We start from the raw sequence: 19159 nt of genomic DNA, 5'->3' as shown, positions 1-19159 counted from the left end.
GCTGGTCTCTCAAAGGGGAATGTCACAGCAGCGGTGACCCGGTCCGTGTCCCTGGGCGCCCATGTAGAAGGGGTTAAGTGATGGAATAAAGTTTATGAGTGAATGATTCGTGATGCCACCTGTGGTGTTCGGCAATGAAGATGTTAAGCCGACGCTGCAGACAGTTCCTCTGGGACAGATGGTGTGGTGCAGCAATGATGTTGTGGCCCTCCACAGGTAGGGCAGTAATCCCAGGGCAGTGAGGATAGGTATTGAGGAAGAGGATGCAGTGTCTGACACAGGGATGAAGCAGTGCTGACGGAGTTGCAGGAAGAAGGGAAGGACACAACAGGGTGCAGTTTCTTTACCTTTACTTTGCTTGGCAAATGCAGTCCAGGGTCCAGATTACAGATGGCACAGGAGCAGGCTAGCCTGGGAGCAACTTAGGAATCTCTCTATGCAGATGGGTTGTGTAGTCTCCTTCCTAGCACTTATTTTTAGGTACTTGCAGCACTGTGTTACACCGAAGTTCCACTTGCTTATTCTCTTTAGAACTCCCTCGTATGGCAGACAGCTGTAGCCTTCCTCTTCTGGCTTACATGTCGCTGTTGTGCCTCCGAGTCTTATGTGGGAATAGAGCATTTACAGCTTCCTATTCCTCCGGTTTCTGTTGCAGGACCATCAGTGTCTGTACAGCCTTGGAGACCGGGCTTCAGACCATGTGCTATAGCTGGGAATGAGCCTGAACTCTCTGCTCAATCCCCCAGCTCTTCTCCTCCATGTCCACACACGTTGCCCTCCTCACAAGAACTCCCTAATTTTCCTTCCTGGCCCCCAGAGAGTAGCTCCTCCCCCAGTTTTGGTTCAGAGCTCCCTCTGCTGGCCTGGAATGGAAACTGTGTTGTGTGTTGTGGTTAACTGCTAGAGAGATCTTTTATTGCTTCCAAGCATGACATCACACTCCCTAGGAGGAAGGCAATGCCACTGTGGCGACCATACTCCTGGGGGCGCCACATTTGTGTAATGAGAACGGTGGAGATGGCAGGATTAGAGCTGATCATAGATGGGACTTCTCCATCTGTCGGTGACTTTTACAATATTTGTTTCAGGGTGAAGATCTGACCCATATTAATACTACAGAGACATATGTGAGGGGTGATGAGTGGTGTAAAGAGAAGATTCCCACATATGACTACCCAGGTGAGTAGTAACCACTGAATGCAGAGAAGTCACAGATTCCTCTCAGTCACCGGCTGTGGCTGCTTTATCGGTGATGTAGTCCGGCCATATTACCATGATCACCATTTTGCCTCTAGACCACAACATTCTTCTCCACCCAAAACTGTTCAAATGACTTTGGGCATTGAAAGCCCTTTTCTATAGAACTTACAACCAATTACATTGTTTCTGATCCTAAGGAATTCAGATTACTGCACAATCTCTCCTGAAATGGGGAGCAATATTATTTTCTCTAATCTTCTGGTCAGGATCCATAGTAGCTCCAATGGTCCACCATAAATGAATGCAACTCTGGTTTACTGTTGTTTAATCTGTATTTGTAGTTTTCAGTTAATGAGATTCTCGTGCTCTGGGGCGGGGCTGTGGGCGGGGCTTTATGTGGTGCTCTGATTACATATTCATCTGTATTGGCTTATGACAGGTCCCTGATCCCTCACTGACCTGCCCCCCATTATTACATAATGCATATAATAGCGTTGATGTTATTGTTGATAATGCCTATAATATTGTGGGGGAAATCTACTGTTTGGGCACATGGCAGGGCTCGGAAGGGAAGGCAAAATGTGCTGGAATAATTAGCGGTGGCCATGTCGCTTTTGGAGAGCCCCTCATGTGCCTAAACAGTGGAAACCCCCAACAAGTGACCCCATTTTGGAAACTAGACCCCCTTAGGGAACTTATCCAGATGTGTATTGAGCACCTTGAACCCACAGGTGCTTCACAGAAGTTTATAACGTAGAACCGTGGAAATAAAAAAAAGCAACACAGTGAGTTTTTGTGTGCTCGGCGCAGAGCCAAAAGGGCACAATCGCCAGCAAAATCATATCTGCACATGGACAGCGTACCCAACGCTAAATGTAGGGTACGCTAGTTGCATGCAGCATCATGCGCCCATAGGAGGAGCTGACCGGAGGAGGCGCGGCCAGGGGAGGAGCTTAGCGGCAGCCCTGCTCTGCTCCTCAGAACGCTAGTCTGAAAGTAGCCTAAGACGCACCCCAAATTTTCAAAAGGAAAATAGGGGAAAAAATGTGCCAAATGGGGGTCCGACTTACAGTCCGAATTCAGCTTACCTGGGGAATCAGTACAGGTGCAAGAGTGGTCACAGCGCTCTGTGCTGGGGAGGTGGCGCTCTTTGCTGCGTAGGGGGCACCTCTGCCATTTTGTCAAAGCTGGAGGCTCCTGAAGCTCCATTGCTGCTGTGCGGTGGCCTCCGGGAAAATAGCAGCTGTATGCGGTGGCCTCTGGAAAAATAGCAGCTGGGGGCGGTGCATGCTCAGTTTCAGATCTCGGCAACAAGATCTCGGGACAAGATCTGAATCTGAGCATGCGCCGCCTACAGTGGCCATTTTTCCCGAGACCATTGCATTACAGCAATGGAACTGCGGGGGTCTTCAGGCTTTGACAAGATGCCGGCGGAGCCCTCCATGCAGCATTTGTAAGTATATTCCTACTATAAGACGCACCCACATTTGCCCCAAAAAATTTTTGGGAAAAAGTGCGTCTTATTGTCTGAAAAATATGGTACATTTTTACCACTAAAATGTTGTTTTAACCCCAGATTTTACATTGGAAAATAGGTAGATGGGTAAATGGTCACTACACCCATAGATGAATTCACAGAAGGTGTAATTTCCAATTCCCAGAGGGGTGTCATTTCCAAAATGGGGTCACTTCAGGGGGATTCTGCTGTTGTGGGACTTTGGAGAGCCACTAAGTGCCAGAACAACAGAATCCCCCCCTGAAGTGACCCCTTTTTGGAAATGACACCCCTCTGGGAATTCATCTATGGATATAGTGACCATTTTCCCTACATGGATGATTTCTAGAAACTCATAGTAGAAGTTTCACAGCAAAAATGTCATTGTAGTGCCCAATATATTGTGCCCAGCTTGTGTCTCTGGAGACCTCCCCCCACCTACCCCCGGAAATTGTTAAGTCAGCTCTACTCAAATGTGTCTGTCACTAAATAATCCAAATGCTTGAATGTCAAAACAGTTCAAAAACGTGGTTCTGTGTGGAAGATTGTAAAGCAGTCATGGAGGCATAAGGCTGGCAATGATGGGCATTGTGGGTAATAATAGTGGGTGTTACAGAACCCCCCAGCACACCGAATAGGAGATGTATGCCCTTAAAGCAGCAACCAACTGGCTGTGACCCCCGGGGCAGAGGTAAACAAGACATCCCACTTCTGACCTCCCCCCACCTTTGTAAATCCCACGGCTATTGTAATGTACGTCTGGCGTCTTAATTGGAGCCTGTTATCTACTGGCACGACACACATTGGTTGTCCTGCCCTCTGTATGTATATATATTCTGAGACCGATGAGTAAAATGTTGTCACACTGGAAATACATGGAGTAGCAGTGATCTTTTATATGTTCCCATGTTACAAAGCCTTTTGAACCAGCGTCCTTCATTCAGAAGTGAGGAAAACCAGAGTGAACCTCCTGAGAAACGGGGTGATAATGTAAGAGGTATTACAGCACAGAAGACCCCGTTACACTGGTTGCAGCAGTGGGATGTGACAACCCGTCTATAGGAGTAAAGGACTGAATGGAAAACAACTACCAGAAGTTAAAGAGGAATACATTAAAAGACCTGGTGGAAGCTTGAGGATTAATCGCCAGCAACAAAACAAAAGCGGATTTGATAGCAGCCATCATGAAACACGACAGTGCAGCACCCCCCAATGTGAATGTGGAAGAGACTGAATTCCAGAGGGAGGTAAAGAGCAGACTGGCGTTCTATGGCCCAAACCCTGCAGTAGAGATCGTACGAGAGGTGATGGCTGTTGTGCGTATTGGTCTGAAGGAAAAGATGGCCGAGCGGACCAGGATAGAGCTTGCCAAAATGGAGATGGCAGAGCGGACCAAAGTAGAGCCAGCCAAGATAGAGCTAGCCAAGATGGAGATGGCAGAGCGGAGAGAGGAGAGTCAGCGAGCAGGAGAGCTCTAACCTCTGCCCAGGTACCGTCAGCAGTAAGCCACAAAAAAATCCAGTATAATGCCTTCCGACAGTTGGGGGAGGCAGAGGAAGACATTGATGCCTTTCTGCAGGACTTTGAGCAGCAGTGTGCCCCCATAGCCAGACACATTTCTTGGGCCACCCCAGCTGAGTTTAAAAGGGAGGTACTTGAGGATTCCTCATTACAGGGGTATCGTGGGAAGGCACAGGAAGGGGAACAGTTTGTATGGCATCAGGGACTCCTCTACCGGGTTACAGAGCAGCGCCACACAAGGACGAGCCCCACTATAAAACGACAGCTAGTAGTTCCCAAGAAGTATAGGCAGGAGCTACTGCGAATCTCTCATGACATACCCTTGGCCGGGCGCCTCGGCGTCAGTCGCACCAGGCATCGTCTGACACAAAACTTCTTTTGGCCGGGGGTAACCTATGATGTTCGTCAGTACTGCCAGACCTGTGACAGTTGCCAGCGCATTGGCAAGAGGGGAGATCACTGCAAAGCCAAACTACACTCCCTCCCCATTGTGGAGGAGCCATTTAGCTGAGTAGCGGTCGATCTGATAGGGCCGTTAGCCAAACCCAGTCCATCAGGGAAAAAGTATATATTGACAGTGGTAGGTTATGCCACATGGTATCCAGAGGCGGTTGCATTACCTAACATACTGGCAGAGACAGTGGCAGCTGCCATGCTCCAGGTTTTCTCACAGGTTGGATTTCCCCGGGAAGTTATCTACGACCAGGGTACCCAGTTACAGCAGAGGTGACCAACCAACTGTGGAAGCTGTGCGGCGTAAAGTCCATTAGAAGCGCCCCGTACCACCCGCAAACCAATGGGTTGTGTGAACGTTTTAACGGAACATTAAAACAACTCATTGGGACTTTTACCAGGACCTACAGAAACTGGGAGAAATTCTTGCCACACCTCCTGTTTGCCTATCGGGAGGTGCCCCAAGAATCCACAGGGTTCTCCCCGTTCGAACTGTTATACAGCAGGTGGGTAAGGGGACCCCTAGACTTAGTGCGAGAACACTGGGAAGGGGAGGGAACCATAGAAGGGATACCTATTGTGCCCTATGTGTTGGAATTCCGGGACCGCCTACAGGAGCTGACTCAGGCTGTACGTGGGAACATGCAGGCGGCCCAACGGCGCCAGCGCGTATGGTACGATTGGAGGGCCAGAGAATGCATCTTTGAGATAGGACAGAAGGTCCTGGTATTAGAACCATCTAGGCAGAACAAGTTCAAAGCTGCATGGCAGGGGCCCTACCAGGTAGTGGGGAAAATAGCCGACACCACCTACAATGTCGCCGATTGAGACGACCCCAGGGTTATCCGCATGTTCCACGTGAATATGTTGAAGCCCTACCGGGAGCGCCCTGAAGAGGTAGTGGCCATCTGTGCACCCGAGGCAGAGGATTTAGCAGGACTCCCCCTTGCCTGATGTCTTAGGGGAGAGGACTCGGTCTAAAACATGGGACCAAGTATACATGGGAGAAAACCTAGGGTCCCGGGAGAGACAGCAGGTGGAGACGTTGTTGAGGCAGCGACAGAAGATGTTTTCAGAGAGACTGGGGTACACCCGCCTGGCACAACACAAGGTTGAGACCCAGGATCAGACCCCCCTGAGACAACCCCCCTTCCGCGTCCCTGAGTCTGTACGAGAAGGGATGCAACGAGATACAAGAGATGTTGCGTTTAGGGGTCATTGAAGAGTCAGTCCCTGGGCATCCGCCGTAGTGTTAGTGCCCAAGAAGGATGGGACTACCCGGTTTTGTGTAGACTATCGCAAGCTAAATGAGAAAACGGTGACTGATGCGTATCCCATGCCGTGTGTGGATGAGTTGTTAGACCGGCTGGCGGGGCAAAGTGTTTGACCACCATCGATCTATGCAAAGGCTATTGGCAGATCCCCCTAAGTCCTGACGCTATTCCCAAGTCTGCATTTGTCACCCCGTTCGGCTTATTCTAGTTTCGAGTTATGCCATTCGGGATGAAGAATGCCACGCAACCTTCCAGAGGCTGGCTGACCGGCTTCTGGATGGTCTCCAGGACTATGCTTGTGCCTACCTGGATGACATCGCCATCTACAGAGTGACATGGGATGAGAATCTAAATCTCCTAGAGACAGTATTGGACAGGATCCACAAGGCCGGTATCACGTGGGTAAAGCAGAGGTTCAGTATTTAGGACATTGGGTGGGAAGTGGGAAACAGCGACCAGAACCAGCCAAGATTGAGGCCATAGCCAAATGGCCCACCCCACGCACTAAAACCTATGTCATGGTGTTTCTAGGGACCGCCGGGTATTATAGGAAATTTGTCCCCAATTGCAGCAGCGTAGCCAAGCCCCTCACTGATCTGACCCATAAGAACCTCCCCCGCCAGGTAACCTGGACCCCCGAGTGTGAGGAAGCCTTCCGCCAGCTAAAGGACGCCCTCACAAATACCCCGGTATTGGCCACACCCGATCCAACTAAACGTTTCCTTGTTCACACAGACGCTTCTATGTTTGGATTGGGGGCAGTGCTGAGCCAAGTCAGGCCGGACGGTCAAGACCACCCGGTAGCTTACCTGAGGCGGAGACTGTTGCCCCACGAAGTAAGCTATGCGGCCATCGAGAAGGAGTGCCTAACAGTAGTATGGGCACTCAAGAAGTTACAACCATATTTGTATGGACGACAGTTTTCCCTCCTAACGGACCCCTAGTGTGGCTTAGTCGGGTCTCTGGAGACAACGCCAGATTGTTGCGGTGGAGTTTAGCCCTACAATCTCTAGACTTCACCATCCACTACAGACCCGGCAAACAAAATGGTAATGCCGATGGACTAAGTCGACAAACGGAACTTGTACCAACCCCATAGACTTTGGTCATCCCCAAGCCGATCCGTTAAGGATCAGACAGTGTATGCCGATCGCGTCGCTGAAAAGGGGGAGCCGCGTTACAGAACTCCCCAGCACACCGAATAGGAGATGCCATTTTTATGGACAGTTTAAGTAGAAATGTTCAAAAGCATAAAACTCAAGGATATTTTATTAAAAAAAATTGTTTTTTTTATCTTAGCAGATGACTGTACCAGGAGATCAGAGGGACAGCTGACATCTTCAATTTTTAAATCTGATGATCTTGAGATCCTACAAGATACAACTGAAGTGATTGCTGTTACTCCAGATATATCATCATCCATTCACAGCAAAGATCTGTCATCTGATCCTATGAAACAGGTCCCATCTTCTGAATCATTACTGACTACTAAGGAAAATCGAAGTCACAAAAGAGGCATTGAAAAACAAACTGCTCCTAAAACAAAGAAGCGTTTTTCCTGTTCAGAATGTGGGAAATGTTTTGCACACAAATCACTGCTTGTTACTCACCATAGAACTCACACAGGGGAGAAGCCTTTTTCTTGTTCAGAATGTGGGAAATGCTTTAAATGGAAATCACAATTGGTTAATCACCATAGAACTCACACAGGGGAGAAGCCTTTTTCCTGTTCAGAATGTGGGAAATGTTTTATCAATAAATCAGAATTGGTTAGGCACCAAAGAACTCACACAGGGGAGAAGCCTTTTTCCTGTTCAGAATGTGGGAAATGTTTTAGCCAGAAAGCGATTCTTGTTAGACATCAGAGCAGTCACACGGGGGAGAAGCCTTTTTCCTGTTCAGAATGTGGGAAATGTTTTATCAATAAATCAGAATTGGTTAGGCACCAAAGAACTCACACAGGGGAGAAGCCTTTTTCCTGTTCAGAATGTGGGAAATGTTTTATCAATAAATCAGAATTGGTTAGGCACCAAAAAACTCACACAGGGGAGAAGCCTTTTTCCTGTTCAGAATGTGGGAAATGTTTTAACAAGAAAGAGAATCTTATTAGTCACAAGAGAACTCACACAGGGGAGAAGCCTTTTTCCTGTTCAGAATGTGGGAAATGTTTTATCAATAAATCAGAATTGGTTAGGCACCAAAAAACTCACACAGGGGAAAAGCCTTTTTCCTGTTCAGAATGTGGGAAATGTTTTAACAAGAAAGAGCATCTTATTAGTCACCAGAGAACTCACACAGGGGAGAAGCCTTTTTCCTGTTCAGAATGTGGGAAATGTTTTAACAATAAATCAGATTGTGTTAAGCACCAGAGAATCCACACAGGGGAGAAGCCTTTTTCCTGTTCAGAATGTGGGAAATGTTTTAACCAGAAATCACAATTGGTTAATCACCATGGAACTCACACAGGGGAAAAGCCTTTTTCCTGTTCAGAATGTGGGAAATGTTTTAACCGAAAATCACAATTGGTTAATCACCATGGAACTCACACAGGGGAGAAGCCTTTTTCATGTTCAGAATGTGGGAAATGTTTTAACCAAAAATCACAATTGGTTAATCATCATAGAACTCACACGGGGGAGAAGCCTTTTTCCTGTACAGAATGTGGGAAATGTTTTAACAAGAAAGAGCATCTTATTTGTCACCAGAGAACTCACACAGGGGAGAAGCCTTTTTCCTGTTCAGAATGTGGAAAATGTTTTAACAATAAATCAGATTGTGTTAAGCACCAGAGAATCCACACAGGGGAGAAGCCTTTTTCCTGTTCAGAATGTGGGAAATGGTTTAACAATAAATCAGATTGTGTTAAGCACCAGAGAATCCACACAGGAGAGAAGCCTTTTTCCTGTTCAGAATGTGGGAAATGTTTTAACCAGAAATCACAATTGGTTAATCACCATGGAGCTCACACAGGGGAAAAGCCTTTTTCCTGTTCAGAATGTGGGAAATGTTTTAACCAAAAATCACAATTGGTTAATCATCATAGAACTCACACGGGGGAGAAGCCTTTTTCCTGTACAGAATGTGAGAAATGTTTTAACAAGAAAGAGCATCTTATTTGTCACCAGAGAACTCACACAGGGGAGAAGCCTTTTTCCTGTTCAGAATGTGGGAAATGTTTTAACAATAAATCAGATTGTGTTAAGCACCAGAGAATCCACACAGGAGAGAAGCCTTTTTCCTGTTCAGAATGTGGGAAATATTTTAACCAGAAATCACAATTGGTTAACCATCATAGAACTCACACGGGGGAGAAGCCTTTTTCCTGTTCAGAGTGTGGGAAATGTTTTAACAAGAAAGAGCATCTTATTAGTCACCATAGAACTCACACAGGAGAGAAGCCTTTTTCCTGTTCAGAATGTGGGAAATGTTTTAACCGGAAATCACAATTGGTTAATCACCAGAGAATTCACACAGGGGAGAAGCCTTTTTCCTGTTGAGAATGTGGGAAATATTTTGTCAACAAATCAGAATTAGTTAGGCACCAAAGAACTCGCATGGGGGAGAAACCTTTTCCATATTCAGAATGTGGGAAATATTTTAACCGGAAAGCGCTTCTTGTTAGACATCAGAGCAGTCATACAGAGGAGAAGCCTTTTTCCTTTTCTTAATGTGGGAAATATTTTACTTGGAAATCAACTGTTAATAAACATCAGAGGTGTCACTTAGGGGAGAAGCCTTTTTTATGTTCTTAGTGTTGGAATAGTTTTAGCGAAAATTGAATCTTCTTAAATGGGTTGTCTCTTGTTTGGTTGTCTAGTTTGGTATTGTAACTGCTGTTACTGTATATATTTGCGTAAAAGCCGAGATTTTCAGCCCATTTTTTGGGGCTGAAAGTCCCCCTTTCGGCTTATACATGAGTCATATACGCCAGGGGGTCAGCGGAGAAGGGGGAGCGGGTGGTGTCAGATCATACTGACCCCCCTGGCGTGTCTCTGCAGCCCCCCTGCTTGTCCCACGCTCTCAGACGCCTTCCATCAGCGGTCACGTGGTACCGCTCATTAAAGTCATGAATATGCACATATTCATGACTTTAATGAGCGGTACCACGTGACTGCTGAAGGCAGTCATGGGAGAACGGGGCTGCAGAGACCGCGCCACAAGGGAGTAAGTATATGCTACATTCACCTGTCCCCGTTCCAACGCTGCTTGACGCTGTCAGCCGAGTCCTCTGTCAGTGACGTTCAGGCAGCAGAGGGCGTGATGTCATAGCTATTGCGCTCCCTCTGCTGCCTCAACGCCACTGACAGAGTACTCGGCAGACAGCAGCGAGCAGCATTGGAACGGGGACAGGTGAACATCTCAGGTGCCGGGTCCTGAGCCAGCGGTGACACCGGCACATGTTCCCCATAGTTTGCCAGTGTCCCTGCGTGCTCAGCACACCAGCACCTGGCCCCCAGCGACGAGAGGTGAGTATGTCTTTTTTTTATTTGCAGCAGCGGCAGCATATGGGGCCTATTCTATGGAGCATCTTATGGGGCAGCATATGGGGACATAATCTATGGAGCATCTTATGGGGCAGCATATGGGGCATATTCTATGGAGCATCTTATGGGGCGTATTCTATGGAGCATCTTATTGGGCAGCATATGGGGCATAATCTATAAAGCATCTTATGGGGCATAATCTATGGAGCAGCATATTGGGCCACAACCTTTATGTAGCATCTTATGGGGCCATAACCTTTATAGAGCAGCATATGGGGCATAATCTATGGGGCATTTTATGGGGCCATAACTTTTATGGAGCAGCATATGGGGCATATTATTCTATGGAGCATCTTATGGGGCCTTTATTAACCTTTTTGCAGCATTATATGGGGCGTATTTTGTATGGAGCATCATGAACTGGATGGAGCATTATATGGGGCTCCTGATTCAATATGGATATTCAAAAACATTTAGCCTACTAATGTCTCAATTAATTTTACTTTTATTGGTATCTATTTTTATTTTTGAAATTTACCAGTAGCTACTGCATTTTCCACCCTAGGCTTATACGTGAGTCAATAAGTTTTCCCACTTTTTTATGGCAAAACTAGGGGGTCAGCTTACACTTGGGTCGGCTTATACACAAGTATATACGGTAAATAGAATTGCAGACAAATTGTCCTAGACTAAACTCAGTTTTCAGACGGTCCAATATGTACCACTCAGGGAAAACTTGTCCATCTATCATCATCTTAGTGGTGCGCATGCGTGGTTCGGATCCTAGCTGGAGAGGTAGAAGGCGTTCCTTAGTGCTCTTAGGTGAGGTCCGCGTCATCTTAATTGATCGCCGGATACCTCCCCTGTTTGAGAGCAGGGACGGTAAACTGACGCATGCGCCGTAATGATCTGAAATGATGATTGGGCGTTTAGCCCTGGGTGATATCGAAGAATTTGGACATGCGCTGTAGCCCACATCATTCCTCCAATCATGATAGAGATCTTGACTATTTAAACTAGCACACCCCCATCATGACCGCGCCTCCCGATGAAGCGGTAGCGAAACGCGCGTCGGGGCAGAGGAATGCCCGGGGGATTCCACACACCATTAGGTATGCTTATTTTAGGACACTGTGCTTAAGGCTGGTGCTCGATTGGGGAGGATAGTATGCTGTTACATTAGTACTAATTGTGGCATGTCGGTTTGGCAGCCTTATACATGTGTTTATAAGATCAGCGTCTAATCCTCTTTTTAGTGCACTAAGTGGCGGTCAAGAGGGCTTAACTGGTAGCTTTCTGAGTATTGCACTGAAGTCCATAGTAATTATAGCCGCTTTAGCCTTAGGCTGTTACAAATCTATATGATTGCTTGCATTGCACCATATTGGTCTAGGAGCATATGTTAATATCATTAATATTGAATTATGGTGGTTTTTGTGGATAAACCTATTGCTTCTGTTAGTTCCTCATTTTAGATGTACCTTCCCTTTTTCATTAATGTATTAATATATATTTTTAATATGTTGTTTAATAAATAATAAAACAATTCTTATACCATATTTTGGAGTCAAAAATAATTTTTTGGAGTATCCAATTGTGTGAATAATTTCAAAATTAAGTGTTGAGTTGATTTCTGGTTGGTCAAGAAAGCAGACTTTTCTTTGTGTAAGCCGGTAATATTGACTTTTATTGTGCGCTTATCCTTGATCACTAGTGATCTTTGCTGATATGCTAATTATGCATTGTGTTATGGAGCTAGTTTGTTGACTTCTAAAGCAGAGGGAAAAACTATGCAAATAGTTTAAATAATCAAGTAATGCTATAATAATCTCATCTCCATTCTTACCCTTTATGTAAATACTGAATGAGGGACACTTGTTAAGTCTAAAAATAGGTTACATGCCTCTGTATAAAGAGACTGAGAGAAACAGCCATAGAGATTCTGCCAAGACATCTATACATCTCAAAAGGACCAGAGACAGGACAGCAGCCATTTTACATCATGGCTCCATTACGAGGGACACGGATTTATCATTCTATAGGAAACAACCTAGGGATTTTCAGCCTTGGTTGGAAGAATACAGATCTGCTCCATTGATCATCGCTAAACCATAGATAAGTTTGGAGAAGCCAGGTTGTCATCCTCGGATCAACTGGCCTTTTACCTTGTATGGACTGTCATCTTCCTACGCTTGTCATTACCTCCTCTCTGTGCGTGCCACAGGTGGGGTAGCGATCCTGGGAGCGAATCAGCGGAAGGATAAGACTCTGTAATGTGCACTCTGTTGGGTATTTTGCTGGGACTGTTCTATGTGTTATCTGCCTGTTTTGTGGTTCAATAAAGCATTGCCACACTGTTTTACCCTCACCGTGTGTTGTCTGAGTAGCGTTCAATGGGATGATCCCTGATCCATGTGGTTTCGGCCAGAGGACTGGGGCGCCCGCTGACCACCCCATGTCTCCACAGGCATGCTTCTATAGTCTCAATTGGAGGCTAGAAGCTGCTATAACCCGATCAGCGCTGCTACATACATGCAATGATCAGATCACCTGTATGTAGCAGAGTTGGTCACTTGCTATGAGCGCTGACCACTTATGGCCCATCATGAGCGAGAAAAGCGGCAGGGCCCACATCAAAGGAAGTAGACCGACATCAGCGTACATTTACACCCGATGTCAGAAAGGGGTTAAAATGGATTGTTTTTACAGAGACAGAAGAGGTAATTAATCATGTATACATACAGATAATTACAGAAATACACAGCTTCTAATGTTAAATAGTATAGAGTTAAGACAAGAAAATATAATTTGTGTAAATCGTGTAGATATAAAAATTCAGGAAAATGTCAAATGTTCAAAACCACAGCAAAAAGGCAGAGATGCTGACCTGCCCAGACCTCCAAACAAACGCACTATCAGGGTGAGTGAGCCCATATAGTTAGGATGGGGGCAACACAGGTGCAAGAATACCGATGAGACAACCGCTCACAAACTACCAATGTATGGAGGGACGGATGCTTGGTATATTAATGCACAATGAAGACTTGTATGTGGCGCTGTTCACACAATGGTAATGCACAGCAACCTTACATTTATCATTGTTAAACCGCATCTGCCACCTTTTGGCCCAGATTTCCAACCTATCCAGATCCATCTGTAGCAGAATACTATCTTCTCTTGTATTGACTGCTTTACATAGTTTTGTATCATCTGCAAATATCGATATTTTACTGTGTAAACCTTCTACCAGATCGTTAATAAATATGTTGATTAGCATAGGTCCCAACACCGACCCCTGCGGTACCCCACTGGTCACAGCGACCCAGTTAGAGAATATACCATTTATAACCACCCTCTGCTTTCTATCACTAAGCCAGTTACACATTTACACACATTCTCCCCCAGACCCAGCATTCTCATTTTGTGTACCAACCTCTTGTGTGGCACGGTATCAAACGCTTTGGAAAATCAAGATATACCACGTCCAGCCTATAGCTTACTTCATAAAAACTGATTAGATTGGTTTGACAGGAGCGATTCCTCATAAACCCATGCTGATGTGGAGTTAAACAGTTATTCTCATTGAGATAATCCAGAATAACATCCCTCAGAAACCCCTCAAATATTTTACCAACAGTGGAGGTTAGACTTACTGGCCTATAATTTCCTGGTTCACGTTTAGAGCCCTTATGTTGATTGCGCATGTGAAAGTTCATACATGTAGTAGCCAAATTATTGCACTTTTTACCTCGGCTCAATGTTTTTTGCAAAGTTGGCAGATTACGTGAGTTGGCTCATAATTTGCAGTGCCCTTGCCACCTCTGTGAACTGCAGACCCGCAGACGCTGCTGGTCAGAGGCACAGTTGTGGCTGAGGATGCATCGCTCGTCGTGGCTGCCTCACTACGTGTCTGCAACATACAGCGCAACCTAACCACCTCTTCTTCCTCCTCAGATGACCTACTCACCCGTGTCACTATGTGTCTGTGACATACAGCGCAACCTAACCTCCTCTTTTTCCTCCTCAGATGACCTACTCACCTGTGTATCTCTTTGTTCACACCAACTGGGATCTAACACCTTATCATCATCATCATCATCCTCTGTGTTATCACATTCCTCGCCAGTGGAGTCACCCTCCTCCTCTTCTTGCCCTGACAGCACAGTACAGTCCACATGAACCTCAGATATGAGTCTCATCAGGACCATGCCCCCCTGGGGTTAACATCTGCTGATGAGGGTCAGGATGCTGTTCGGACCCTATTTTGCCCTGCCCCGGATCCAGCTAAAAAAATTTTGGGCATCGGTGCAGATTTCCTTCCTCCTGACTCTGCGAAGCTTTTGAGTACACTTCTGATGAAAACTGCATAGAATGTGTGAAGAGCTCTTCATACTCACCCATCTGTGGTTCCGTACAGGCAGTTGAACAGTTGGATAGTTGGGATGCGGGGGGAAGCAAGGGGAAATTTGGTGCCACATCTGTGCACTGTACTGGGTGTGATTTAGGAGGAAGAGGAGGAGAGGCCAATTGAATCTACACTTGCCATCCACTCGAGTACATGCTCTTTCTGGGTATCATCGTTAAGGCATACTGCTGGACGACTGCCAAAGAAAGGTAGTGGTGTAGCCTGTCCAGTAACATGTTATCAGTTGTCTTTGAATAGGATGTGATGTTGCTTCACTAGTGCTTTCACAAACATTACCAGCTACCCGACGTACACCGTGAACACCAAGTCTAATTCCCCTTCCATCACGGTTTCCCTTTTTCACAGTCATGTTGCTCAGATAGTGTAGGAGCACAGTATTAGCAACAAAAAATTAGATTTTAAACTCTGCACCACCTCTGCAAATAGCTAAACACCGTAATCCAGGCCAGGTAGCCCTTGCCACCTCTGTGAACTGCTGACCCGCGGCTGCTGGTCAGGGGTACAGTTGTGGCTGAGGATGCATCGCTCGTCGTGGCTTCCTCACTACGTGTCTGCGACGTACAGCGCAACCTAACCTCCTCTTCTTTACGGCATGCATTGCACTTCTGTCACAGTCCTCACAGGTAACATGAGACTGTGATCATCCTGGAGCCGATCATTGGCGGAGCCTTTGCCATTCTGGCTATTCCATCCATTTGAATGGTCGTCTTCCGTTTTCTTCCATGTCTCTCTGGTTTGGCTTTCCATGGTAAAGGATTGGAGATCATTTTAGCTGAACAGACGATCATTGTCTGCACTTCTTTATAAGTTTTACCATCTCCAATCAACTTTTTAATCAAAGTACTCTGTTCTTTTGAACAATGTCTCGAACGACCCATATTTCTCAGGCTTTCAAGGAGAAATGCATGTACAACATGTCCTGGCCTCACCCTTAGATAAGGGCCACCGGATTCCCACCTGTCTCTTCACAGAATGATTGCCCTCACTGATTGATCTCCACACAGCTATTATTGTGATCATCATTCTAATACACAGACTCAAAAACCCGCAGATCATGAATTCGGAGTCTGGTGGTTTTCTTAGAATAACAATTTTAAGTGTGCCGTGAAAACGCATTTATTCAGACTGGCCTACCGCCTCAACACATTAACCTAATCTATCCCTGTGTGGCACAGCCAAAAGTTTTACCATAACCAGGTTTCCCGCATCATGTTCCCACATGCTTTATGCATCCATTATCCCTCTGCATCCGTACTGTTACCCACTTAACATTATGGCTGGTCCATACAATCAGGGCAACTGTTGCCACCCACCTTTCGTGTTTCCCTTTTTCCTCATAGACTGTAAGCTTGCGAGCAGGGCCCTCACTCCTCTTGGTATTTGTTATAATCTATGTGATTATTGTTATGCTGTAATGTCTATTGTCTGTACAAATCCCCTCTGAAATGTAAAGTGCTGCGGAATGTCGGCGCTATAGAAATAAAATTTATTATTATTATTACTGCACCAACTGGTAAATTGTGTGACACGTAATTTAATTTATACCAAAAACAGGGATTAATCGGGTTAGTCATACTGGACTGCTGTTATACTGAACCCTACTGTAGCTAGTGTAACACAAGAGATGGTCGCCAGCGTCTGAGCAAACTGAACAGTGGCAAATCCTCTGGCCCAGATGGCATTCACCCATGGATATTGAGGGAATTGAGCTCAGTATTTGACAGACCTACTGTATCTCATCTTCTTAGACTCACTTGTACTTGCATTTTCACTTTTTACATTATCCTTATTTTTTTCATTCATTTTTTTCACATTTTATTTTTTTCTCCTCATTATTTCTCCCTTTGTCCTGACACCCTTTCACACAGTGTCGGTATTCGTTCATCTACATATTAATTGCAAATATTTCCACAAGTCCTTACCATAATGTATGTGCACATTAATAACTTTTATTCACCGACTCTGGCACTCAGCACTTTGTACAATTTTATTTACATATAATCCTATTGATTGGCGCCTGGTAACAGCTTTCATTCTGTTCCCTCCCCATTCCTTCAAGTCTGTTTTTTTCTTATGATGCGATTCCATGCCTTTTATGCCCGAACAATGTCCTTATACATGGCTGTTTCCAGCTGAATTCTTAAAAATTATGTGATGAACAGCCCACCGCTGCCACCAATATGTGATGAACAGCAAGCAGGAGGCACGCCGTTGCCACCAAATTGTGACGAACGGTGCGGCCGGTGCCACCAAAACGTCACGATCCCACCACTGGCACCAGCAGGTCAGCGGACGGAGGGACGTGACACACTGCCGACACATGGCTATCACAGGCACAGTGGGGGCTTATCTTAGTTATCCCACCACCGGCACCACGTGACAAAAATGCAGCAAGCTAATCTTGCTCTAACAATTTACCGCAGGGGGGTATTTTAGATGCCCCACCACTGCTAACAACCTTCCAAGAACTGTGGGGATTTATGTATATCCCACTTTCTCAGTTACACTTCGGAACTCGCAGCTCTCCAGCGTCCTCCTTACCCTCAGGTCAGTCAGGGAACTGCACCTAGGATAATTAGTCGCTGGACGGGCTGCTTGTGCACGGGCCACTGGACTACTGCAGTAAGGGAATTATCAATGCTGTGGCTGCAGCCCCTCATTCAGCATGTAAGACCCGTCTGTACTGCCAGCTAGCCTAGCCAGCCGTGCACACCACACTGCCACCAGCCACGCTTTACTTAATCAAAGAGTTAATTAAGAGGGTCCGCGGCAAACCCCAAATTAGTAGCGAATATCTAAAAAAGGCGCATAGTTCGTTTCTTAGAGCATGGAGGCAAACTAATAGAATTTTATCATTTATTCCCGAAAGGGCAGTAATTATACAGATAAAAGTTGCTATAAAGTTGAGACATTAAATATGTACAATACAAATATAAAACAAAGGGATTAAATGGCAGAAAGTAACACTCACATGTGTTCAGTCGATATCAGTCAGACCATGTGGGGGGAGAAGGAGGAGCCACACGTCTCCACTCATCTGGGGGTTCTTGTCAGCACGGACTCTGTAGCTCCAACTGACTGGAATTTGCTAGGGAATACCTATAGACTAGGGTCTGTGACCTCATGAAATGGGCGGTCTGGAGAGGTCCAACCTCCCTCTCTCCAAGTTATGATTTGGCTGCAAAACTTAGAATAACTATAAACGAGAAAAACCCGTACCAACACACATAGGGCATCACTGTTTGTGATTTACCAAATAGAATCCGAAGACACCAAGCATGCCATACTTAAGACACTCCGTTTGGGAGCAATCCATATCTCAGGTTCTGGAGAGGTTATAACTGTCAAAATTAGGAATTAGTAAGCTGGCCTTGTGCCCTTCGCAGAAATGTGGGTTTTATATCTGCTGCGTATGGTTTCCGCAATATGAATTGTTTTAATACTTCCCATAGCTGCATTCAAGCCCCTGGTTTTAAACAAAGGAACATCTTTTCCACTTAGCTGCTGCAGGGAGGGGGGATGGAGGGACTTTGAGAGGAAATGGACAGTATCATGTTTAAGATGCAAGCGGAGAGCACACACACAGCCAGCTGCTAAGAAGTGAGAAACCAAAAAGGAGGGGGGCTGCAGCTGTGTGACAAAGGGATTTTCTAGAATGTTCCAGAAACATAGACATTTTACATTACAAATTATATGATTAAATTTATCACCATTAGTCATTTAGGACAACAATGGATCATTCAGAGATCCACAATGAACTTCTCGAGTGAGTTTTTCTGCAGAATGTGCACAACGTTTTTTGTTTTACATTGACTATAATGGTACTGTACAACGCAGGAGAATCGGCTGCGGATCTGCAGGGCCAAATCTGCTGCGGATCCGCAGTAGAATCCACAACGTGTTCACAGACCCTTACAATAAGATGCTTCAGATTGAAGATAGAGGAGGGAGGGGTTTGGGTGTGTTTTGGAGTGGGTGTGCTAGGTGCTGGCTTAGAGGCCAGTGCAATGCATCATGGAACTTGTAGTATTAGAGCACAGTAAGTCGGGAGAAAGAAAGTTGTCGATTTACCCCATGAGAGCCAGCACTGAAAATGTGCTGCGAGAGGATGATAATAGATAATATTGCTAAAATAAACACAGTGGGTTTTTAGTGGCACATAATAGCAAGATATATGAAAAACAAAGTTACAGTAGTGGACAACTTCTTTAAGTAGAAATGTTCAAAAATATAAAACTCAATGATATTTTATTAAAGAAAATTGTTTTTTATCTTAGCAGATAACTGTACCAGGAGATTGGAGGGA

The 19159-nt window shown here is 45.6% G+C and overlaps 1 protein-coding gene across 1 annotated transcript in view; it reads left to right on the top strand.

Moving 5' to 3' along the window:
* Nucleotides 1-12784, top strand: part of LOC141082264 (uncharacterized) — a 51728-nt gene extending 38944 nt beyond the window's left edge. Inside the window, exons 4-5 of the mRNA XM_073566203.1 lie at nucleotides 1089-1179; nucleotides 7243-12784. Of these exons, the coding sequence (XP_073422304.1) occupies nucleotides 1089-1179; nucleotides 7243-9440 (2289 nt within the window). The 3' untranslated portion in view covers nucleotides 9441-12784. The remainder of the gene's footprint in view (nucleotides 1-1088; nucleotides 1180-7242) is intronic.
* Nucleotides 12785-19159: the final 6375 nt, after the last annotated feature.

This window comes from Dendrobates tinctorius, unplaced genomic scaffold, assembly GCF_039654945.1.
Source record: "Dendrobates tinctorius isolate UK_male_01 unplaced genomic scaffold, ASM3965494v1 ptg000017l, whole genome shotgun sequence".
In the NCBI taxonomy this organism is placed as follows: Eukaryota; Metazoa; Chordata; class Amphibia; order Anura; family Dendrobatidae; genus Dendrobates; species Dendrobates tinctorius.
The sequence above is the reverse complement of the archived record's forward strand: the minus strand, read 5'-3'. Positions and strand labels throughout refer to the sequence as shown.